The sequence below is a fragment of the Chiloscyllium punctatum genome, chromosome 6 (assembly GCF_047496795.1).
Source record: "Chiloscyllium punctatum isolate Juve2018m chromosome 6, sChiPun1.3, whole genome shotgun sequence".
NCBI lineage: Eukaryota > Metazoa > Chordata > Chondrichthyes > Orectolobiformes > Hemiscylliidae > Chiloscyllium > Chiloscyllium punctatum.
The window spans coordinates 77,270,197-77,296,901 of NC_092744.1; the positions used below are offsets into that span (position 1 = coordinate 77,270,197).

Consider the following 26,705-nt stretch of genomic DNA (forward strand, 5'->3'; position numbering starts at 1 on the left):
CTTCATATAAGTGTAAGACTTTGATTCTTTGCGTCGGAATGAGTGTTTTTCCTTTTTATGCACATCCATAGAGCAGCAGGAGGCAGCAAAGGTAATGGTACCAACTGGATTTCTAAGCATGGGCAGTAGCACACCATGAACCAGATGCTATCTTAGGCAGCAAGTAGCAATGCAAAGCAGGAACAGCACAAGCTGGATTCAAGTCTGTGCCCCAATCATACTGAAGTGTAAAATCACTCATCTGTCAGATACAGAAATGGATTTCTAAAGCCTTTTGCTCCCTGTGCCCATGGACCTTTGTAACGTTGTTAAAGATTTTTTTTTTGTCTGCTGTCAATCATTCGTGTATATTTCATTAATAATTGACTTGGTGATTGGGACACATAGTTGACTGATCACACGCAAAAACATTTCGAACAGTCTGGACGAATTTTTGTTCGAAATGGAAGTGGGCTCTGAAGTGTCCGTGGTGCGGAGCAGGAAGGTGGTACTGGATTCAGGGATCTGCCCAGCTCACATCTTCATAGAAGGGGGTAAGATTGTGGACATTGTGCCTGAGGGAGTCACAGCACCACAGACAACAAATCAACAGGTAAGCCTTGCTGATATTGTGCACTTTAGATATTAACAAAACAGGAATAGGACACTGTGTCATAAGAACATAAGAACTAGAAGCAGGAATAGGCCAAGCGGCCCTTCGAGCCTGCCCAGCCAATCAATAAGATCATGGCTGATCTTTTCAAGGACTCAGGTCCACTTACCCACCCTCTCACCGTAACCCTTAATTCCTTTACTGTTCAAAAAAAATCTATCAGCTTTAAAAACATTTACTGAAGTAGTGTCAACTACTTCACTGGGGAGGGGGTTCCATAGATTCACAACCCTCTGGGTGAAGAAGTTCCTTCTCAATTCAGTCTAACATCTGCTCCCCCTAATTTTGAGGCCATTGCCTCTCAGCTAGTTTCACCTGCCAGGGAAACCTCCTCTCTACATCTATCATATCTATTCCCTTCATAATTTTATAAGACTCCCCCCTCATTCTTCTGAATTCCAATGAATATAATCCCAATTTACTCAGTCTCTCCTCATAAACCAACCCCCTCAACTCCGGAATCAACCTAGTGAACCTCCCCTTGTGCCAGTACATCCTTTCTCAAGTAAGGAAACCAAAACTACATGCAGTACTCCAGGTGTGGCCTCACCAGAACCCTATACAGCTGCAACATAACCTCCCCATTTTTAAACTCAATCCCTTTAGCAATGAAGGACAAAATTCCATTTGCCTTCCTAATTACCTGCAGACCAACCTTCTGTGATTCATGCACAAGGACACCCAGGTCCCTCTGCATAGCAGCATTCTGCAACTTTTACCATTCAAGTAATAGTCCTTTTTACTATTGCTCCTACCAAAATAGTCGACTTCACAGTTATTAATCTTGTATTCCATCTGCCAGACAATTGCCTACTCACTTAAAATATCCATATTCCTCTGCAAAGTTTCACAGTTCTCTGCACACTTTGCTCTGCCACTCATCTTAGTCATGATTTGGAGGTGTCAGTGTTTGAACTGGGGTGGACAATGTTAAAAATCACACAACGCCAGGTTATAGTCCAATAGATATATTTGGAAGTATTACCTTCCACAGCATTGCTCCTTCATCAGGTAGATGTGGAGCAGGATCATAGGACACATAATTTATAGCAATTCTGTGTCATATGATCTTGCTCCACAGCGACCTGATGAAGGAGCAGCTGCCGAAAGCTAGTACTTCAAAATAAAGCTTTTGGACTATAACCTGGTGTTGTGTGATTTTTAACACATCTTAGTGTCATCTGCAAACTTTGACTCACTACACATGGTCTCTAACTCCAAATCACCTATATAATTTATGAATAATTGTGGTCCCAATACTGATCCCTGAGGCATACCACGAGTTACTGATTGCCAACCAGAATAGCACTCATTATCCTCACTCTTTGCTTCCTGTTAACCAATCCTCTATCTATGCTAATACTTTACCCATAATGCCATGCGTCTTTATCTTATGGAGCAGCCTCTTTTGCGGCATCTTATCGAGGGCCTTTTGGAAATCTAGATATCCACTGAGTCGCCATTGTCCACCTTGCTCATAATGTCTTCATAGAATTCCAAAAGACTGGTTAAGCAGGACCTGCCCTTCATAAACCTGTGCTGCATCAGCCCAATGGGACAATTTCTATCTAGATGCCTTGCTATTTCTTCCTTGATAATAGACTCAAGCAGCTTTCCCACTGCAAAGGTTAAGCTAACCGGTCTATAATTCCCCATCTTTTGTCTACCTCCCTTTTTAAACAGTGCTGTCACAATTATTGTTTTCCAATCTGCTGGAACTGCCCCAGAGAATTTTGGAAAATTACCCAAAGTGCATTTGTTATTTCACGTGCCATCTCTTTTAGTACCCTGGGATGCAATCCATCAGGGTCAGAAGACTTGACTATCCTTAGCTCCATTAGCTTGCCCAATACTACCTCTTTTGTGATAATGATTGTTTCCAGGTCCTCACCTACCTTCATCTCTTTGTCAAATTCTAGCATGTTATTAGTGTCCTTCACTGTGAAGATCAATGCAAAATTCCTATTCAATGCCTCGGCCATTTCCTCATATCCCATGACTAAATCCCCTTTCTCATCCTTTAAAGAACCAACATTTACTTTAGTCACTCTTTTTCATTTTGTATATTTACAGGAACTTTTGCTATCTGTCTTTATATTTTGTGCTAGTTTTTCTCATGTTCTATCTTACTTTTCTTCATAGTTCTTTTTGTGGCTTTCTGTTGACCTTTAGAGCTTTCCCAATCTTTTAGTTTCCCATTGATCTTGGCCACTTTGTAGACCTTCTCTTTCAAGTTGATAGCCTCCTTTATTTCCTTAGACACCCATGGCAGATGACCCCTTTTCTTACAGCCCTTCCTTTTCACTGGAATATACTCTTGCTGAGCACTTTGAAAAATCATTTTGAAAGTCCTCTACTGCTTGTCAACTGTCCCACCATGAAGTCTTTGTTTCCAGTCTACTTTAGCCAAGTCCTCCCACATCCTATTGTAGTCTCCTTTGTTTAAGCACAGGACCCTGGTATTGGATGTTATCTTCACACTCTCCATCTGTATTCTAAATTCAACTATACCGTGATCACTCCTTCCAAGAGGATCCCTAACTCTCGGCAGCTTGGAAATCTTCACATTTCCACCCAGTATTCTCCACGCTCACAACTGCATGATGCCTCTTGGTCAGGCACTGGCTTTTTGTTCAGACTCCCACTTGGTTCACAAATGTCTTGCAGGCCATTAGCAAGGCTCCTTGTTCACGCCTTATACTGTAGCACCGGTTCAAATATGGGCTGCCTTCAAGGTGAGTAGGTTCTGTCAAAGAAGAGAAACCCCCAACCATTTGGCCTTGAACGGTTGAGTGGGAAGCCTGGGTCATATTAAGGAGAGATTAACAGGCATTTTTAGGCTGCTGGGTTTTAGCAAGTGGGAAGCGACAAGGACCAGTGTTGTGCCTTGCCTTTTCGGAATCTACGATAGAACTTAAGGATAGCAAGGTCATCTGAGACCGCCGGGGCAGCTGCCTGTTTGTGATTTGCTCTGGGGCCCAGGAATGGGCTCTCACTCAGCATTACAAACCATGGCCTAGGGTAACACTAGTACATTTTCATTAGTGAGTTTGGAAACAGCTAGAACCTAAGGGACAATGGTGTGTGTTTTCTTGAAATATATATGAGGAAAATTACCTCATGTTCTTTTCTCCAGTCACGGGGCTCATTTAAGTTGAAAATGGGAGCTTCTGAGCAACTGAAGAAGAAAGTACAAGACCAAAGCAAGTCAAATAAGGAGCAGAAGATCTGCTCTTGGACAGATCATTACTGCAGTCAATCACTTTGATGAAGGGACCAAGGAATGTAACAGAGTTATTAATGGCACAGAAGGAAAACATACTGCCCATTGAATCTATGTTGGCTCTCTGTAGATCAATCCAATCAATGCCAATCTCTATCTATGTAAACCTCATTTGTTTTTTATCCTCCAACTTGTGAGCAACATCCCAGGTCATTGGCACTTGCTGCAAATGGGTTAATGAGCAAATGTGATTGAGCTGATGTAAATGGACTTCTATAAGACTTTGATACCACATAATAAATTTGGTAGCAAATTTGGAGCTCATGGAATAAAAGGGGCATTAGCAGTCAGATAATTAGCTGGGTGACAGGAAATGGAGACCAGTGGTTTGAACTCAAAGGAAAGTATACCATGATGTTCCCCAAGAGTTTACTTTTCTTGATTTCTATCTTAATGATCTAAACTTGGGTGGATCCTACACAATTGCAAAAAGTGCAGTTGGCACAAAACCTGGAAGGATTGCAAATTGTGAAGAGGAAACTGATAAATTCTTAAAACTGGATGGGAGTGGCTGGTGGCACACAGAAGTGTGAAGTGATACATTTTGGTAAGAAGAGGTAAGAGAGGCAATATAAAATAAAAGATACAGTTCCAAAGGGGAGGCAGGTGCAGAGTGACTTGGAGCTTTATGAGGACAAACCAAGGTAGGTAGCAAGTCAGGCTCAGGAAATGGTTAATAAAGCATAAGGGGTTCCAGGGTTTACCAATAGTGACACCATGACTAAAGCAAAGCAGTATGGCCTAATGGTATTATGCCAATGACATTATTGTATTATTGCTAGACAATTAATCCAGAGACTTCAATAACGTCTGGGGACCCAGATTCAAATCCCTTAATGGCAGATGGTGGCAAGTTGAACTCAATAAACATCTGGAACTAAGAGCCTGATCATGACCATGAAACCATTGTTGATTGTTGGAAAAATCCCATCTGGCTCACTGAGGCACTGCCATTCTTACCTGGTCTGGCCTACATGTGACTCGAGACCCATAGCAATGTAGGTGGCTCTTGACTACATTCTGGGTACTAAATACTGGCATCACCAGTGACACCTTCATCCCATGAATTAATTTTAAAAAAGGTTATGGAAAACCTTCATAATGCTCTAGTTCAGACTCACCTAGGGTAATGTGTCCAGTTCTGGTCTCCATGCTTTAGGGAGAATATGAAGATGTGGAAGAGGGTGAAGAAGAGATTAATGTGAACGATTCCAGGGCGAGGCACTTCAGTAACATGGACATAGTCGAGAAGCTGAAGTTATTGTCCTAAGAGAAGAACAGGTTAGGAGATGTTCCAGATCAGAGGGGGATCTGGATAGATATGGAGAAAATGCTGCTGATGGCAAAAGGCTGAAGATCCAGAGGACACAGACATAAGGTGATTGGCAAAAGAACCAAAGCTGACATGAGGAAAACACAGCCTGGATTTGGGGTCTGGAATGCATCTCCTGGGGCCATGATGACAGAAAATACAATTGTAGCTTTCAAAAGGGTATCAGTTAATTATCTGAAGAGAAAACATTGCATAGCTAATGAGTAAAGAGAAAATTATTGGAACTAACTGTGTTGTTCTTGCAATGAACCAGCATAGGTATGACAGTTTGAATGGCTACATTCTGTGTAACCACCATTTTATGGTACTTTTATATTCAGGTTGTCCTGTGTTGTAGTTTTACTAGGTTGACACCTCACCTCTCAGTATGCCTGGTACTGCTATTGGTGTGCCCTGTGCTCTTTATTGATCCATTGGCTTGATGGTAATGATAGAATGGGTGATATACCAGGCCAAGAGGTTGCAGACTGTTGTTGAATGCAATTCTGCTGCTGCACACGGCCGACAATGTCTCTTCCATGTCCACCTTCGAGATGCTAGATCTGTTCAAAATATCAACTAGGAGAAAGTGAGCCCTGCAGATGCTGGAAATCAGAGTCAAAGAGTGTGGTGCTGGAAAAGCACAGCCCGTCAGGCAGCATCCGAGCAGCAGGAGAGTTGACGTTTCAGACATAAATCCTTCATTAGGAATGAGGCTTGTGGGCCAAGGGCGCAGAGAGATAAATGGGAGGAGGGTAGGGCTGAGGCCAGGGGGAATTTGGCTGGGAAAGCGATAGATAGATGAAGCCTTAGCTGACAAGCCTCATTCCTGATGAAGACCTTATGCCTGAAATGTCCTGTTCCTCAGATGTTGCCTGACCTGCTGTGCTTTTTTAGCACTACACTGTTCAAAGTACCATTTAGCGTGGTGACAGTCCCTCACAACATGAGGAAGCTATCCTTAGGAGGAAGGCAGGTACAAACAATGACTGTTTGTGGTCACCATTATTAATACTTTCATGGACAGATGCACTTGTGACAAGCAGATTGGTGAGGATGAGGTCAAGTATGTTTTTACCTCATATCAGCACCCTCACCATCTGCCACAGACACAGCCTAGCAACTACTTCCTTTATGAATTAGGAAGCTTGATCAGCTGTTGTGCTACTGAGCTACTTTGGGTGGTGGACATTGAACTGTGCCACCTAGAGCATATTTTGTGCCCTTGTCAGTCTTTGTGATTCTTCCAACTAGTATTCAACATGGAGCCTTACAGATTCATCAACTGAGGGGTGGTGAGGAAGAAGATGATAATCAACAAGAGGTTCTCTTGTCTATGCTTGGCCTGATGCCATGAGACATCATGGTGAGAAGTCCCAGGATAACTTACTCTTGACATAAAAGTACCACCATGTCACCATGCCTGCCACCACCAGTCTCTGAGGTTAGATTAGATTAGATTAGATTAGATTACTTACAGTGTGGAAACAGGCCCTTCGGCCCAACAAGTCCACACCGCCCCGCCGAAGCGTAACCCACCCATACCCCTACATCTACATCTACCCCTTACCTAACACTACGGGCAATTTAGTATGGCCAATTCACCTGACCTGCACATCTTTGGAATGTGGGAGGAAACCGGAGCACCCGGAGGAAACCCACGCAGACACGGGGAGAACGTGCAAACTCCACACAGTCAGTCGCCTGAGGCGGGAATTGAACCCGGGTCTCCGGCGCTGTGAGGCAGCAGTGCTAACCAGGTATGGTGTAATCTGTAAGGTATGGCACCATGAATACAAATATGTCAGACTTGAAAAGTCTGCATGGCAGCTCTCCCATTTTTTGGCACAGGCTCCCAGTTGCAAGTAAGGTAGACTTTGCAGTAAGGTAGGGTTGAAAAGGGTGGTTTGCCACTGTCATTTCTGATGCTTGGGTCAATGCTAGTGAGTCCCTCTGGATTCATTCCTTTTCATAAACCATAGCAGTATGATACAACTGAGTGGCTCACAAACCCAAATGGTTATTTATGACAATGATCATAATTTGACCACCATTCAATTCAACATTGATTAACTGAATTCAAATTTCACCACCTTTCATTAGTTTGGGTCTCTGGATTCCGAGTCCAGTAACATTGCCAATGGCTGGTGATTTGTTGTTTCTAGAGTTTTGTTATAGATGTCTGATACTTGCCTGCTGTGATCATAGTAATTGACCCGTGGTAAGTACCTTGGAATGTCCTGATACTGCCAAAGGCCTTATACAAACACAAATTTGTTCTTCTTCATTTGAAGTAACCTACCAAGTCTGGAAGATAATTAGCCTGTGGAAACTAATTTCCATAATTAGTGGTTTCCACTAGCAAATCTCTTTTATTAAGCCCTGGTTAGCTGCTTGTAGTTGCTTACAGAGTCTTCATTAACAACACAGTCCAAACCTGAAGCCTCCGATCTTATAATTACAAAAGCAGCATATGCATGGCCCAAGATCACCTCCAAGTCACATTCTGTCCTCACTTGTTGAAAAGTGTGGCGCTGGAAAAGTACAGCAGATCAGGCAGCAACTGAGGGGCAAGAGAGTTGATGTTTCAGGCATAAGCTCTCACTTGGCCATACGTTACTGGTCCTTCATCATAACAGGGTCAAAATCATGAAACAAGGGCAAGTATGTACCAAACAGAGTGCAGCAGTTCAAGGAAAAGCCTCATCACCACTTTCTCAAAAAATTCCAATTAGTTCCAAGCAAGCAATTATTGTGCAGAGGAACAGCCTCCATTGAAAGCCTTCAGTCAATCCTCTTTTGTTTGAAGAGAAAAGAAGTGGTTCTCTGATGTGATGATTCACCTGGATGTTACTTAGAGCCTCATGGTAAGTGCTCAGCAAATCTTTTCTCTTCTGCTTTAATGAAGGCAGTGCATCTCTGGAACATGCTGTTTCCTGCTGAAGGATTCCCTCTTGTTATGTGCAATTATCATAATGACAGATGAGAACCCAATGTACTATGGACAACTTTCAGTTTTAATTACAAAACATGCTGTTTTAAAGGGGGATTGCTGCAGACAAAAAAGGACAGTGGATGCAAGTTCAATGCTGTCTGCAAATGCCTGTATAAGACCTATGGGATGGATCTGGAAAGCCTCAAGGAAACTTCAAACAGACAAAAGTACTTAACAGGAAAAGATAACAAGGGGGATGGCTATCTTCTGCCTTTCAGTAAAAGTCCACTTCTTTGCAGACTTTTTTGTATTTTGTCCTTCCGAGAATATACAACAAAAGGCGTTAAAAACACTGCTGTGAGCGAGCTTTTGAGAGGGGTGCTGCAGGAAGAAGGTGTGTCAGTGAACTAAGACATTCAAGTGTACTAGCCTGGATTCACACATGAGTGTGCTGAGAAGGTCACAGACAAAGAACCACCCACTAGATACCACGGTGTTGCAAGTAAAAGGACTCTCTCACTCTGAGCGTGACCAGAGGGCCACCATTAAAAGGTAAAAGGATTTCAACTGGCACGCAATAGGCAAGAATTCCAAATCAACTGCTTAACTAGCAACTTTCTACTGTCTGCTCTTCACAAATGATCCCGAGAAACTGATCAATAAACCTTTTAACTTTAATCTTCTTTAGCATTAAATTCTTATTTGTAATCTGTGTGTATGCATATATTGTTACTTATCCACTTCCGCCTAGTTGATTTTAACCTGATTGTGAATCCTCTTGCAAGGATGCCTACCTTGAAGAAGTTCTCCTCCTCTCTCCACAAGGATCTCAGTGAGACTCTCTCTCACTGCAACCCCCAAAGTCATCTCCCCTGCCTTGAAACTCTTCAGCCTCATTCCTTATAAAGGGCTCTTTGCCTGAAACATTGATTCTCCTGCTCATTGGATGCTGCCTGACCTGCTGAGCTTTTCCAGCACCATTCTAATCTTGACTCTGTTACTTTTCATGTTTAGTCATTAGTGAACACATTCGCTTGTTAACTCAAGAAAACCTAGTTAAATTGGCTCTTTTTAAACCATAAATTCACTTTGTCTGAGGGAAGGGCATCCATAAGGAAAAGGATCCTTTTCAAATTAACCTTGTTGTGACAAACCGAGGTGACGGGTAAATATGGAAGAGAAGCTCATTCAACACTCTTTACCCAGGAGCTTAACGATTTGGGGCATCCAGTTAAATCACAAAGGGCATCTCATTTGGGATCTGGTTGTATCAAAAGGTATTAACATTATTTTATTTAGCATTGGGGGATATGCGCCAGAAGCAGGCAGTGGGACTAGTTTATTTTGGAATTAATTTTGGCATGGACCGGTTGGACTGAAGGGTCTGTTTCTGCGCTGTATGATTCCATGACTCTATGTGTCAATTCCTTCAATCATCTGACCATTTTCTGTCACTCTTGAACATACAACTTGGCTTTATCCTAACCTTTTTAAAACATACACAGAATCTAGTTTAACATGTACCATCCACAGAGTGTTAAGGAGCTGAAGTTACCCACAATGCACTGGGTACAGAAGGAAGCGTTGTCACCCCCAGTGACAGCAAACACGGCTAGTGATACATTTGGCTTTATGCAGAAACAAAATACAGGAAGTGAAGATCTTTAATACCAAGAAAAGCAGCGCTTCAACTTGACATTACCTGATGTGGCACCTACCTAAGTTTATATAACCTGGGCTACAAACATTAACGTGGCAAAGCTGTGCAACCTGTGGAGGCATTAATTGGACAAATATTTCAGGGTTTGATGCAACATTGCTCATCTGCAATTTTAATTGCAGTCGCTAATCCCTCCATTTCAAAACTGGGTGGTGCTTTGACTAAGTTCATGCTGATGCAACATGTATTAAGATGTTGCTGAGCCATCGTCTACTCACATCAGCAGTGGCAACTTCAAAGCCACTGAATATTTTTGCCAGTTTTATTTAACTTTTTGCCAAGGATGGTAAGAGCTCTCTGTCTGACACAGACTGTCCAGGTAAGTGCAGCACAGGTTCTAGAGCACAGCTTCTTCTACAGGGAGGAGAAAATGAGGACTGTAGATGCTGGAGATCAGAGTCAAGAGTGTGGTGCTGGAAAAGCACAGCAGGTCAAGCAGTATCCGAGGAGCAGGAGAATCAACTTTTAGGGCATAAGCCCTTCATCAGAAATCAAATGATGAAGGGCTTATGCCTGAAAGGTCAACTTCCCTGCTCCTCGGATGCTGTCTGACCTGCTGTGCTTTTCCAGCACCACATTCTAGACAGCTTCTTCTGTACTTTTCCATCAAACCTTTCTCACTCAAGTCCAGCTTAGATTAAAAACAGAGGAAAGCTACCTTTACACTGCTTTATCAAATACTCCCTCAATTGTCAATTGTTCAGTCATGGGTGTTAGTATTACTTTCAGTGACTTCCTAAATTTTCCCATAATTGATTTCAGTCCCTGGAAATTCAGTGGGTTGAAATTTTAACACACTAATCACCTAATTGTCTGATTTAACCCAATAGCCACTATGTAAACAAGACCTCTTGAAGTGTACAGCACTGGCCCAATCCTATGCCTAGGTCACAACACATCTTGACAGAATGATTGGCCACTTCCCTCTGCTGATATCCTGTGTGGTTAGTGTATTAGATTTCCAATTTCTTACCACAACACAGACTGGTGCAGGATATATGTGGAAATGTTTAAGAATTGCTTGAGTTCACTTCAGTCACAATCAATACAACAATTTTGTTCACCCTGTTATTCTATATTAGACTCAAACCCAGGTGATAAGGAATTCAGCATAACACTGTCCTTCCACATTTAAGTGGCTGAAGCCTATACAAACAATATTTGTACTGGTGACCCAGTGATGGGTCTAATGATTGACTGTGTTCTTCCCAGGTAGTGTTTGCCTGTGTTAATCTCTGTTAATCATTGACTTGGTGCAGATTCTGGATGTTGGAGACCTCGTGGTGATGCCTGGTGTGGTGGACAGTCACGTCCATGTTAATGAACCGGGACGCACCAATTGGGAAGGCTATTGGACAGCAACAAGAGCAGCAGCAGCAGGTGGAATAACAACTATTGCTGACATGCCACTGTAAGGAACCATGATGCAAATGTTTCACTCAGTATATCAGGAAGCCCTTTCATGTGTTAGTCTGCCAATCTGATGTTTGAACTCCAAGAATGCATTAGTGTCACATTAGTACCTGAACCCTGATAGTTTTTTAGTGAATCAGTCTGGTATGATAGTGTTAATGCTAGGTATCAGTACCTGAACCCTAAGTATGTTAGCTTTGTTAGACTTGTGCCTGGACCCTGCTAGTAAGTTAGTGTGTCAGACTGGGTATGTTCACCCCTATAGTATGTCAGTCTGTTGGACTAGTTTCTGAACATCTATGGTGTGGTATTGCGTCAGACAAGTATTTGAATCTTAACACTGTGTTAGTGTGTCAGCCTGTTGGCTGAACCCCTCCAGTGTGTTAATGGGTCAGACTGGAGTGTGAACCCCTTTGATGCATTAACATGGCAGGGTCGAGCCAAAACACCTGTATTGTGCTAGTGTGTCAGACTGATGTTTAAAAATCCATAGTTTATTAGAGCATCAGATTAATGCCAGAACCTTTATAGTTTGTCAGTCTGCTGTGTGAGCCATGAAAATGTATTAGTATGTCAAACTGATGTGTCAAATCCAATGGTGTGTTGTGTGTAAGACTGGTACCTGAATATCTGTCCTGTTTAGTGTGTCAGAGAGATGTCTAAACACCTGTATGTGTTAGTGTGTCAACTGTTGCCTAAACCTCTGTAGTGTGCCACACTGATCTATCAACCCCAACAGTACCCTGTTGTCTGAATCCATATCATGTGTTAGTGTGTCAAACTAAAGTGCGAATATTTGTGTGTTAACCTGGTGTGTGGACCTATATAGTGTTTGTGTGCAGGAATGGTACCTATATCTCTGTCAGTCAGATGGACTAGAGTCTGAACACCTATGATGTGTACTGTGTCAGACAAGCGTGTGAACTTCTATGATGTATTAATGTATCAGCTCAATAGTGTTAGTGTTTCCAACTGGTGCCTGAACTCCAACTGTGTGTGAGCATGTTAGACAAGTACACATATCCCGATAGTGTGTCAGGGTGTCAGACAAGTATGTGAACCCCTTTTGTGTGTCAGTGTGTCGGCCTGTTTTCCGAATCCCTATAATGTGTTAGACTGGTGTCTAAACCCCTCATCTGCCAGTGTGTCAGATTTCCCTTTGAATTGTTGCAATGTCAAAATGGTTAAGTTATTGCACCAATGATCCAGGGATATGTGTTCAGACCTCAACACCACAGTTGGCATTTTTCAGTTGACTTCACTTTATAATTCCAGAATAGAAAGCTGGTGCCTGGGATGGTGACCTCAAAACTATCTGAATGTTATAAAAGGACAACTTATTGATGAAATTTACCATTCTTCTTGAGACTGGCTCACTGATGACTCCAAATCCACAGCCATCTGGTTGATTCTTAATAGCTTTTTGAAATGCTTTGGCAGAACACTTCGTTGCAAGTCCACAGTAAAGCTGCTATAATAAAGCCAAACAGCATCAACATTGGGTATCAGAAATGACAAAGACAAAGACAACCCATTTACTTGAACCCTGCAAAGCTCACTTGCTAAACTCCTGTAGACTTGTGCCAAAACTGGAAGGCCTGTCCTATGGGCTTGTCGAGAAAACAAAAACTGACACAGTCATAATCATGGAATCATACCATCCAATGTCTCAGACATCACCATCCACTGGGCATATCCTATCCACCAGTAGGACAGGCGCAACAGAGGTGTTAGCACCGTGGTGTATGATTGAGAGGGAATTGCTCTGGGAGTGCTCAACTTTGATTCCAGACCCCATGACGTCTCACGTTACCAGATCATAGAAGGACAGGAAAACCTCCTGCTACTTACTACCTAACGCCCTCAAACTGCTGATGAATCAGTACTCCTCCCTGTTGAAAACCTGTTGGAAGTGGCAAGAGCGCAAAATGTAGTCTGAATGTGAGGCTTCAATGACCATCACAAAATATGACCTGATAGCCCCAAATCTGACCCAAGTCAGACAGGCTCTGAATAACATATCAGGCAGGCTATGCCTACAGTTGAGAAGCAGTTAGTAGGAAAACTGACAAAGGGTCAGTTAGACTCGAAACGTCAGTTCTTTTCTCTCCTTACAGTTGCTGCCAGACCTGCTGAGATTTTCCAGCATTTTCTCTTTTGGTTTCAGATTCCAGCATCCGCAGTAATTTGCTTTTATTTAGGAAAATCCCTACTTGTTCTCATCAATCTACATGTCACGAATGCATGATATTTCCATGATATTATTCATAGGAGTAACCATCACAAAATCCTTGTGGAGACACAATTCTGTCCTATTTTGAGGATGTCCTTTATCCTATTGTGTGACACCACCACAGTGCTGAACAGAATAGATTCAGAACAGATCTAGCAACTCAAAATTAGCCATCCATAAAGAATTGTGGGCCATGTGCAGCTACAAATTGTATTCAATTACAATCTGTCACCTCATAGGTCAGTACACCTTTAGTTTATAATCACTGTACCATTAGGCCAGAATATTAACCTTGGTTCAATGAACAGTTGAAGAGCTAAACCATCTGGGTATCGCTGACCTACAGGACTACTTGCATGTTAAGCTGTAAAATCAGCATACTATAGACATTGCTAAGAAGTCTATTGCCAACAGATCACTTCAAACTATACAGCCCTGCCACATCCAGTGTCCTGAATGAAGAAAAGTGCTTGAAGGTGTCGACAACAGTGTTATCAAATAATATTTATACAGCAAAAACCTGTTCATTGATGCTCAGTTTGGGTTCCTCAAGGGCCAGACGTCATTGCAGCCTTTGTCCAGTTTGGAAAGAAAGAGCTGAATTCCAAATGTGAGGTGAGATGACTGCCTTTGACATCAAGGTGTCCCAGCAACATTGAAGTCAATGGGCATCAGGGAAAAACTCTGGCTGGAGTAATTTCTAACACAAAAAAAATGGATTGTGGTTATTTGGAGGTTTATCTCCACTCCAGGAGGTCCCTACGGTAGCATGTTAGGCTCAACCATCTTCAGCTGCTTTATCAATGACCTTCCCTCCATCATGAAGTCAAATGTGGACATGTTTGCTGATGATTCCTCAATGTTCTGATCCATTTCCACTTCCATTTCCTCGGATTCCTTGGGTTCAAGTGAGGAAAGACCTGAATAAACTTCAGACCTTAACTGACAAGTGACAATTAATATTTTAATCATATTAATGCCTGATAATGTCACAACTTCCAACCACAGGGAGTCTAACCATATCCCATTGAGACCAAAATCTCCAGTGAGGGGTTACCATTGACCAAACATTTAAAGGGACCAACACAAAAATATTGTGGCTACAAGAGCAGATCAAATGCTGGTAATTAAGTGTCAAGTAACTCATCTAACTCACCAAAGAATTCCACAATCTACAAGGCACAACTCAGGAATGTGCTGAAAAACTCTCTGCTTGGCCGGATAACAAAGAGAAGTTCCAACCACAGACAAGAATCTCAACTCCATTCGGGACAAAACAGCCTGCCTGCCTGCATGCTAACCACCATCTTTAATGTTCACTCCCTTCAATACTGGTGCACATTGGCAACAGTATCATACACAAGACGTACTGCAGCAACTTGCCAAACTTCTTTCAACAATAAGTATGTGATGATCTCTGACATTCAAAGGACAAGGACCATTGAAACACAACGATTGAAAGTTCCTCTTCTTGACTTGGAAATATATCATTATTCCTCCAGGGTCACTGTCCCACTCCCTCCAGAACAGTACTGTGGATCACTATCACTTAAGAAAGCAACTCAACATTAATTTCTCAAGTCCAATAGATGCTGGTTTTAACAGTGATACATGTCCTCCAAATGAATTTTAAAAAACTCCCATACTGTGCCAGTGCATAGATTTGTGCCCAAACTCTAATAACATATTAATATGATAGATTTGTGTTCAAGTTAATCAAACTGAATCTCTGTTTACTTTCATGTGCAGGAACAGTATCCCACCAACAACTACGTTAGAAAACTTCCAAACAAAACTGCATGCGGCTAGAGACAAGTGTTTTGTTGATACTGTGTTTTGGGGAGGCATTGTCCCAGGCAACCAGGTGAACCTTTTAAAAAGTATTAAACCTTCACTATGAACAGATTAATCTGACTGCATGGTTTCAGTTGTCTTCATATCATAATTCATGCATTTTAATTTGTCACCAAATAGCAGCATTGAGTAACTCAGCATGTCAAGAGTCACTGAAGTGATGAGGGAAAATGAACTTGTAAGTGTGAAATTTGGGGACAGAACTCCATATCCCAAACTTCCAGCTATTTGAAGGTGGGAAAGTGAATTTCTGCTCCCACTTCCTCAATTTTCACCTGTGTTGATTGAGATTCTCAGCAAGCAATGGGATTAAGGGGGACTGGATAGGAGGGGTGGCTGGTTTAGAAGCCACAATTACAAGACTCTAGGCCTACGTACCTTGCAGGAATTTCCAGTGTCTCTCATTCAATATTTGACTGATGCCTTGATTCTGATTTAAATTGGAGTGCTCACTATCGTGGTGAAACATCAATGCCATTGCCCAATTGAGCTTTTTCTGCCCTTTAAGTAATCAGAGTCTGGGGCAAAGAGAAACCCTGCCAAAACAGATATCAGGCTAAAAGTAAGAGGTAAACCATTTGGGACTGAGATGCGGAAGAATTTCTTCACTCAGAGAGTTGTGAACCTGTGCAATTCAGAAAGCTGTTGGGGCCAGTTCGTTAGATATATTCAAGAGGGAGCTGGATGTGGCCTTTACAACTAAAGGGATTAAGGGGTACGGAGACAAAGTGGGAATGGGATACTGAAATTGTATGATCAGCCATGATCGTACTGAATGGTGGTGCAGACTCGAAGGGCCAAATGGCCTACCCCTGCACCTATTTTCTATGTTTTTCTGTGACTCAAAAGTAAAGTTTAAACTGAAGGCTGTGCCTGTCACCAGTCAGATAACTGGATAACACATTACATACATTAACCCCTCTCCTTTATTTCTAGTCTGCACTGCGCCCCATGATTAAGGCGGGGGTCCCAGGCTTCAAGTGTTTCCTCATTCACAGTGGAGTGGACGAATTCCCTGCTGTTACTGAAGCAGATCTGCAGCCAGCCTTGGCTCAACTGAAGGGCACAGGCCGGGTGTTACTGGTAAATATACAACTTCTCTATCTGTCTCCTTCTATCAGTGGTTAGCACTGCTGCCTCACAGCGCCAGAGACCCGGGTTCATTTCCCACCTCAGGCGACTGACTGTGTGGAGTTTGCACATTCTCCCTGTGTCTGTGTGAGTTTCCTCCGGGTGCTCCAGTTAACTCTCACAGTCCAAAGATGTGCAGGTCAGGTGAATTGGCCATGCTAAATTGCCCGTAGTGTTAGGTGAAGGGATAAATGTAGGGGTCTGGGTGGGTTGTGCTTCGGCGGGTCAATGTGGACTTGTTGGGCTGAAGGGCCTGTTTCCACACTGTAAGTAATCTCAAAAAAAAAAGAAATATACACACCACAGCCGTCCTGCGACTCTAAACAATAAAGGTCAACAGTCAAGTGTTCAGCTTGTGATAAAACTATGGACTAGGCTGACTGGTAAGTTATTCTAACAATACGTATGATATGGTGGAGCCGGTGTTGGACTGAGGTGGACAAAGTTAAAAGTAATATTAAAAAGTCAAAAACCACACAACACCAGGTTATAATCTAACAGGTTCAACTGGAAGTTCTGGCTTTCGCAGCACTGCTCCTTCATCAGTCCTACATGAAGGCAACCTATGGGCATTCAGATCCAGTATTAAGCTTTGTCACTGTGAAACCCTTAGATAGGCAGCACTGAAGCAACGAGCCAGGAATTCTAACCCTCGTGTGAAATCAAGGGCCCTAAAAGTCTTTATTTCCAGAGGTCAGGCTGCATTCTCAGCTCTCGACGTTTGACGAAGGGTTTGTTGAATAGAATCCTATTTGCTGTTTATGACTCCACTAGCTTGTCATTTCTGTTAATTCACTTTATTCACAGACATTGGGGACACAAATGAAAACCCTGGCCAGTCACTGTATTCTGAATCACACTGCTGTAAAACTGAGTGAAGGAAAAACTCCCAGCTTCTCCTCTCTGAGCACGCTGTATTGGGTAATGATCTCAGCTAGGTTCAGCCAGAAGCTTGCAGGCTGCAACTTCAGAAATTTAAACCTATAATCTATGTATGAACTTCTATGTTCATTCTGTCTATCGATTTCAGTGCTTAACTTGGTAAAATCTCTTCTCTCAAACATTACCAAGAATTACTTACTCATCCTTTTCAGTTCTGCATTTGGAGTCTTATCATGTATAAACCTCACTGGTAGATTAGTCTGTGAATCAGGATGATGTGGTTCAAACACAGACTTTTCCAATTGATAGTAAAACCAAATGTGCCCCATTCTTTATTTTCTGATTACAGCATATAACTATCACTTTATTCAATGCAATGAGATACGCCTCCTCAACTGAAACCTTACTTTAAAAGGGACTCATTGGTTAATCTTACGATATTATAACAGACTCCATCAGCGTTTTACATGTCTGGGGAGTGGTTGATGGGCTAGTGTATAAGATATTTTCAGGACCTAGCCTATTTTTATCTGACCCTACCTACCATTAGGGGTAATAAACTGGAAAGTCATCCAAGTAGTGGCATTGCATAAGCATGAAATAGTTAACTGAATATGCATTGTTTTGTCAGTTTCATGCAGAGAGAGAGTTGGAACATGTGACCCCTCCATTAAACAGTAAGTACAAGAAATGAAAGCACAATGAGAAAGAGGTGTGCAAAAATCAAGCTACCAGTCATATATCCTGAAAATGTTTTTGTCCAATTGTTGGATTGTTTAGAACTTGTTTTACTTTAAGAGAGATATCAAATGTAATTACTTGCAAGAATAATAATGTATAAGTAGGCTTAGAGCTGACAACCAACACTATTAGATGCCCATTCCCATTTCCATGTGCACCGTTCAGAAGGTGGATGAGGCCCTGGCTGTATTCTCAAGTGTTCTAGCCAAATGGATTCTTCCTGGTGACCTGGCCAAAACATATCCCTCCAGCAGCATGGGCTGCAGTAATCGTCAACATGACCAATGATCAACATAAACTAACATGAACTGTACACACCATATGGACCATGCATAGTACACAGCAACCTGGGCCAGGTTGAATATACATAGTGTGAGCTATGGAGAAATATACCCAACATGGATCATGTACAATATATACAAGAGCCATGTACAACACACACCAATGTGAGCAATGTCGAATGTACATCAACGTGTGTTAGGATAACATTTATTGCCCAGTCCTAACCACCTTTGAGAAAGTGGTGAACTGCCAGTGGTCAACTGAGCAGACTACAATCCTGTGTACTAGATTATCCCTGTCTCTGATTCACTCTTTACTCGTCTCACTGTTCTCCATTTCTTTTTCTATATGTCACACGTGACTCTATCCCTTGGTTCCTCAGACCCCCGTGATTACACAACATTCCTGATGACCCGACCTGATGAGATGGAGGTGGAAGCCATTCGAATAGTCATTAAACTTTGCCTCCAGTATCGGTAAGGTATTTATTTAACTACAAAGAAAGCCCGATCACTGCACTGAAAAATAACCCTCTGAAATACTGAAAGGTTTAGAGGGATATGGTCCAGGAGCAGGCAGGTAGGACTAGTTTAGTGTGGGATTATATTTGGCATGGACTGGTTGATCCGAAGGGTCTGTTTCTGTGCTAGGATGACTCTATGTCTGGAATCTACTGGGAGAGAAGTGTTGCCTGTATCAATAATTTTTCTGATGGTTGCAAAAATTTTTCAAAGCACATGACTAAATAGAACAACTGGAGCGGGGAAAGTGAGTACAGAACAACCTCGATTATCTGAACAAGACAGGTGGGGTGTATTTTGTTCGGGTACTGATTGTTCAGATAACTGATCTGATTGTAAACAAAGGAAGCCATACTGAACATAATTATGGAAAAAAGCATATTTATAGAGTTTTTATTTAATTCATAGAGTCATAGAGATGTACAGCATGGAAACAGACCCTTCGGTCCAACCCATCCATGCTGACCAGATATCCCAACCCAGTCTAGTCCCACCTGCCAGCACCCGGCCCATATCCCTCCAAACCCTTCCTATTCATATACCCATCCAAATTCCTTTTAAGTGTTGCAATTGTACCAAACTCCACCACTTCCTCTGGTACATACACGTACCGCCCTCTGTGTGTACAAGATGCCCTTTAGGTCCCTTTTATATCTTTCCCCTCTCACCCTAAACCTATGCCCTCTAGTTCTGGACTCCCCCACCCCAGGGAAAAGACTTTGTCTATTTATCCTATCCATGCCCCTCATAATTTTGTAAACCTCTATAAGGTCACCCCTCAACCTCTGACGTTCCAGGGAAAACAGCCCCAGCCTGTTCAGCCTCTCCCTGTAGCTCAAATCCTCCAACCCTGGCAACATCCTTGTAAATCTTTTCTGAACCCTTTCAAGTTTCACAGCATCTTTCCAATAGGAAGGAGACCAGAATTGTGTACAAATACTGGATATTGCTTAATATTTCACAAGTCAAATCACTCTTTGTCTAAATAAAATTCACTGAGGTGAAAAGCCGCAGTCAATAGCTTCATTAATGGGGACAAGAGGAGGTAACGATATCTGTTGGTGTCCGTACTTTCCCACTGTTCTTCCGTGACTATACTGTTCAGTACAGGTAATCTGAATTCACTTTTAATCATTGTAAACAAAAGTCGGTAACACCTCTTTGATGTAATGTTTTCACGGGACCTTGAGATCTTGTTTGGATAATCCAAAATTCGGATAATTGATCTTCAGATAATCGAGATTGTTCTGTATTTATGTAACTGAAAAGAAAGTAAGGAAAGGAAATTGGAGTGAAATAAAGAGGGGGGAGCTGTGTACTTATCAAATTAACATTCTATTGAACTATATATGTTCATATTGAGCTGGGATACTACTGTTTGGCTTTCACCTTCATTTATTCATATACCAGGCCTGGACAATGTAATGCCTCTAAAGAGCATTAGTGAACCATTTGAGTTTTTACGAAAAATCAATGTTCACAGTCACCATTTCCAGATTTTCTTTTAAAATTAATTGAATGTAAATTCCACTAGTTGCCACAGTGAGCTTTGAACCAAGTTCTCACAGTATTAGCCTGGGTCACTGCATTATTTGCCCAGTAACATTACCACACTCTCTTTATCCTACATAGGATACTACCCACCAAATGAAATAAACAAACTAAAGTTTTCTTCTTCCCATTTTTTTGTTCGGAACACAACTGATTGAACCAAATACATATCCTAACCAAAAACAACCCAAAGAACGCTGCAAATCAGAAACAAAAACAGAAGTTGCTTGGAAAACTCAGTGAGTCAGGCAGCATCTAGGTAGAGAAAACAGAGTTAACGTTTTTGGTCCATTCTTAAGGAGGATCTTTCAACCCTCTGTTTTCACTCCATTGATTGGTGGCACAATAGCTCAGTGGTTAGCACTGCTGCCTCACAGCACCAGGGACCTGGGTTCAATTCCAGCCTTGGGCAACTGTCTGTGTGGAGTCTGCACATTCTCTTTGAGTCTGTCTGGATTTCCTCATACAATCCAAAGATGTGCAGGGTAGGTGAATTGGCTATGCTAAATTGCCCATAGTGTTCCGGATGCATTGGGTAGGGGAATGGGTCTGGGTGTGTTATCCTTAGGAGTGTTGGTATGGACTTGTTACACTGGAGGGCCTGTTTCCACATTGTAGGGATTCTAGATGCAGACTGTCCTGCTGAGCTTTTCCAGCAATTTGTGGGCAGCACAGTGGCACAGTGGTTAGCACTTCTGCCTCACAGCGCCTGAGACCCGGGTTCAATTCCCGCCTCAGGCGACTGACTGTGTGGAGTTTGCACAAGCTCCCCGTGTCTGCGTGGGTTTCCTCCCACAGTCCAAAGATGTGCAGGTCAGGTGAATTGGCTATGCTAAATTGCCCGTAGTGTTAGGTAAGGGGTAAATGTAGGGGCATGGGTGGGTTGTGCTTCGGCGGGTCAGTGTGGACTTGTTGGGCCGAAGGGCCTGTTTCCACGCTGTAATCTAATCTAATCTAATCTAATTTTGTTTCCAGTTGTAAATACGAGTCTAGAAAAACTCCAACTGCATTTTATGATCTGTATTAATCCAAAATAGGTCTGCGCTATGCTCCCTGTGAAAGTCTCCCAAGAATGCATCAGAATCTGAGTTATCCACTGCATACAGGATGTGTGTGCACCAACCTATGGGAACTAAATGCTAATTCATCAACTCCTCACTCGACCCAGACAAATCACCAGGTTGATGCATATGAGATGGCTCGGACTTCATCATCCCTGGGCTGCGTTTAAATTTGTGGTTGAGCACTTCCCTAAATTACTGCTGCCCCCCACCCCAATTTCCCTATGAAAGAGACATCTCATGAACCCCCTCGCCCAGAGCCAGTTGAAAGGTCAGCATCCATTCTCAAGTTTCCAAGAAGTCACAGTTGAAGCATATCTTTCAGCATCTGTTTGGCTTGTCAGTAAAAGAATGCTACAGTTGGAAGCCACATTTGCTTTCTCTGTTCCAGGGTTCACTGTCATATTGTCCATCTTTCCACTGCGGAAGCCCTACCCATCATAAATGAAGCCCGTAGAGCAGGGGCTATGCTTACTGTTGAAACCACTCATCACTATCTCTCACTAGCTGCTGAAGACATACTACACGGTGCCACACACTACAAGTGTTGTCCTCCAATTAGGACAAGGAGCAATCAGGTATGGATTCCTCATTTAATTCAGTTATTTCAAAACAAAGATGACCCGGAGTTCAAATCACAAAGTCCAGGGGAGGGATTTGATTGTCAAACTCCCTGTGCCCAAAGTGGACCCTGATAACAAGATTCCCTTCTTGACCTGCATGTTTTCCAAAGTTACAAATATCTGAATTGGGAATTGTGTCAGCATCCACTGTGTCTGCAAATGTCACTTTGAGAGGTTTATAAAATCATAAGGGGCATTGATAGGATAAATAGACAAAGTCTTTTCCCTGGGGTCGGGGAGTCCAGAACTAGAGGGCATAGGTTTAGGGCGAGAGGGGAAATATATAAAAGAGACCTAAGGGGCAACTTTTTCACGCAGAGCGTGGTACGTGTATGGAATGAGCTGCCAGAGGAAGTGCTGGAGGCTGGTACAATTACAACATTTAAAAGGCATCTGGATGGGCCTGGTGCTGGCAGGTGGGACTAGATTGGGCTGGGATATCTGGTCGGCATGGACGAGTTGGACCAAAGGGTCTGTTTCCGTGCTGTACATCTCTATGGCTCTATGACTTTTCAGCACAACTCTTAATTGAATTCAATCAAAACTTGAGTGCCACTACCAGGCAGGAGCAGTTTTTAAACACTCCAGCAAGAAGCAGCTTTTAATCTGATACATGAGCTCCACCTAAATCTAACGTCCAACAAATCTTTTAATTGCAGCCGTCGCTGGGTTTCATCAGGTACCTCTCTGAACTCTCCTCCTACGTCCCTGACGAACTCCTCATGGTGTTGGCATCCAGTTGCAATCAGTCTTATTCTAATCCATTTTCAAACAGCAGAAGCCACCTACCCTGTTCACCATCCCCTTCTAGATCTTATCACAACCAACTGGATCTACTCTTTCTCTGATCCAATGATTGGATCAGAGAAAGAGGAGATCCAGTTGGATCTTTCACGTTTTCCAGTATTCTGGTGGCTGTGATCTGGCAGGGATCTGTTTTGCAGTGGAAGAAGAATAATATCATTAGCCTGGGCAAGAGGAGCTGGTAGTCCATAAATTGATACAATGTTTGCATCAAGATTAGACATCGATAATAGGTTCAGACTGTGAGATTATTGGGAGGATTGCACAAATGACCTTTTCTGAGTTCAAATCTGCTAATCTGTCACCCACATCACCCCATTGTTCTGTGCTACAGTAACTGATCACCCATTGTTTTAGTTTCTGGTTCCCAAAAAAGCTGCTGCAATATAGTGTTCCCATAGTAAGGGCTGCAGCACTGAAAGGGCTAATTACCACTAATATCGGGGTTGGTCCTCCCCGATCACCTCACACGCCATTGGCACACAAGCCCTATTTTCCACTCTCGATCACATTCCACAACCACCCCCCCCCCCCCGCCCTCGAAAACCAAAAAACTAATAAAAGACCAGGTCTCTCAATAATGGGTGAACACGTGTCCGCAATTTCCTATCAAACAGCTTTCTCACCAACTTGCAAACTTGAGCATGAGGTCATTTGGTGTGGGTGGGGGTGGCAGCTGGTGGCCTCACCTCGGTTGAAGCGACCTTGGCCACTGAATGCCGATTTCTGCAACTCCTTTGCCCAGCTAGCCATTGTTCCAGAGGGTGTGGTGGAGGGTTGATTTTCAGACTGGAGGCCTGTGACCAGTGGTATGCCACAAGGTTCAGCACCTAGCCCACTGCTTTTCACCATTTATATAAACAATTTAGATGTGAATATAGGATGTATAATTGTTAAGTTTGCAGATGACACCAAAATTGGAGGTGTAGTGGACAGCAACGATTACCTCAGAGTACAACAGGATCTTGATCAGATGGGCCAATGGGCCAAGGAACACTGATGAAATTTAATTTAGATGAATGTGAGGTGCTGCATTTTACAAAGGCAACTCAGGGCAAAACTTATATATTTAATGGTAAAGTCCTGGGGAGTGTTGCTGAACAGAGACACTTTGGCATGCAGGTTCACAGTTCCTTGAAAGTGGTGTCACAGGTAGACAGGATAGAGAAAAAGGTATTTGGTAGACTTGCCTCTATTAGTCAGTGTACTGAGTATAGGAGTTGAGAGGTCATGTTGCAGCTGTACAGGGTATTGGTTGGGCCACTTTTGGAATATTACATGCAATTCTGGTCGTCTGCCTATCAGAAGGATATTGTGAAACTTGAAAGGGTACAGAAAAGATTTACAAGGATCTTGCCGTGGTTGAAGGGTTTGAGCTATAGGGAGAAGCTGAATAGGCTGGGGACATTTTCCCGCCAGCGTCAGAGGCTGCGGGGTGACCTTACAGTTGTTTATAAAATCATGAGGGGTGTGGATAGGATACATAGCTAAGGTCTTTTCCCTCAGGTGGGGGAATCAGAATCTAGACGGGATAGGTTAAAGGTGAGAGGAGAAAGATTTAAAAGGGACCTAAGAAATAATATTTTCACACAAAGGATGGTGCATATATGGAATGAGCTGCCAAATGAAGTGCTGGAGGCTGGTATGAATACAACATAAAAAAGGCATCTGGGTGGGTATGTGAATAGGAAGGGTTTAGAGGGATATGGGCCAAATGCTAGAAATTGGGACTAGATTAATTTAAGATATTTAGTCAGTATGGACAAGTTGGACAGAAGGGTCTGTTTTTGCGCTGTGTATTTCTATTAATCTATAACTCAATAACTCTGTAAGCAAGCTATTTGACCTCAGGCAGCATTGCCACTCAATGTAAAATGCTCTCTTCACTGTTTTTACAGCAAACTGAGATGAGGTCACTCCTCCATGACTTTCTTCACTCACCAACAATAGTGTGTTGTGGGAGTGGGAGGATTGGTGGTTGGATGGTAATGTGGCTGATTGCCAAATTCCCATCCCCGACTCCAACTGGGCTGCACTGAATGGGAACAGGTCCCTTCCTGCTCCCAAACCCTGCAGTACATTGTCACCCCTACTGAAAGGTACAAAATGGCTGAAGTAAAAACTCATTAACCCAGGGATGAAGGAGCCACACCAAATAAAACAGGGACAAAGGTGTAAATAAAATCTATCCCGGGGAATGTGGAGAGTGTGGTAGGGAAGGGAAGCAAACCAACATGAAGCCCACTTGTAAAGGGTAATCATTCCTCATGTGTGAAATTGTAGATGGGAATCTCTTATTTTCAATTCTTACACTATTTGCATTTATATGTAAACAGTTTCTGCTCAGTACTCTACCTTCCTTAAGTCTTTCAAATGTTGGGAGTCAGAGTCAACAATACTTGATTTTGATTTTCTTAATTACGTTGCCATTTTACTGAGGAGGTGAGTAGCCATACTAAATAAATTAGGAAAATTGTGCAGCTCAAATACATCCAGGGAGCAAGATGAGGTCAAGTCAGAACAGTGGAACTGACAAAAGGGCTTAGAGAATGGAAATAGGCCAGAGCATTGTCCAAAATGCCAAACTCACAACGTTTCGACTTTATTTGCTGCCATAACAATTGTACTATACTCCAAAAATAGATCTATTGTGCAAACTACTGTTATGACAACAGAGGAACACATACTTTCTTAAACACTTTCTAATAAAGGACATACAGTTGAAAGATGACCGTGTATGTAAATTTAGTAGTGTCTGGAGAGAGAGTAATCCTGGAATTTCACACCAAATGAGGTGTCATAGAGACTTCAAATGAATGGACTTAAAAGGAGAAATGCACAATAAACAGGGAAATTCCTTTCAATGTGCATCTCAGACTGTGAGCAGAAGGGAGAAAAGACAGCATTCTCAGCAAAGGGATTTCTTCTTCCCTCACAGGAGGTGTGCCACTGGCAGGGCCAGCATTCAATGTCCATCCCAAATTCTCCTCAAGTGGCTCACCAACTATTTCAGGGGGCATTTAAGAATCAACTACATTACTGTGTGTCTACAGTCACATGGAGGTCAGACTGGGCAAGGATGCAGATATCCTTCCCAAAAGGACATCAGTGAACCAGATAGATTTTTATGACAATCAACATGATTACCATTAGACTGGTTTATAATTCCAAATGTTGATTAATTCACATTTGACTGTCATGGTGGGAGTTAAATTCATGTCCCCAGAACATTAGCCTGGGATCTAGATTACTGGTCCAGTGCCTGGTCTCACACCATCACCTCCCCTCAGTTTTACGCAAGCCCCTTTCAAGAATACACAGAATTTAAAAACTACTGCAACCTTGGTCTATGTACTCTTGTGGAAGATGGTGTACTTGTGAGAAAAGGAGATTGTGTGCACCGGAGGGCTTAGGTAATCTTATGTACTAGCCGGGGTTCAATTATTACATGCTATGAATGTCATAGTCAAAGAACCACCCATTAGTTACCCCTGCATTGCAAGTAAATGTTTCTCTCACTCAGAGTGCTCAAAATCAGCTAGTCAGAAAACTCGGAGCAAGTGAGCACTGCAGATGCTGGAGATCAGAGTCAAAGAGTGTGGTGCTGGAAAAGCACAGCTGGTCAGGCAGCATCCGAGGAGAATCGATGTATTGATCATAAGCTCTTCATCAGAAAGCTAGCCATGAAAACAGGATAAAAGAATGAC

General features: G+C 42.6%; 1 protein-coding gene across 3 annotated transcripts in view; it reads left to right on the forward strand.

Moving 5' to 3' along the window:
* The first annotated feature begins 432 nt into the window (after positions 1–432).
* The window catches only part of LOC140479111 (allantoinase, mitochondrial), a 41,456-nt gene continuing 15,183 nt past the window's right edge, over positions 433–26,705 (forward strand). For all 3 annotated transcript variants that reach the window (XR_011960941.1, XR_011960942.1, XM_072573042.1), the window contains exons 1-7: positions 433–592; positions 11,162–11,313; positions 15,298–15,412; positions 16,339–16,485; positions 18,047–18,092; positions 18,821–18,914; positions 21,963–22,149. Coding sequence is in view for 1 of the 3 variants with exons in the window: in XM_072573042.1 (XP_072429143.1) it covers positions 443–592; positions 11,162–11,313; positions 15,298–15,412; positions 16,339–16,485; positions 18,047–18,092; positions 18,821–18,914; positions 21,963–22,149 (891 nt within the window). In the remaining 2 variants the exon portion in view is untranslated. The remainder of the gene's footprint in view (positions 593–11,161; positions 11,314–15,297; positions 15,413–16,338; positions 16,486–18,046; positions 18,093–18,820; positions 18,915–21,962; positions 22,150–26,705) is intronic.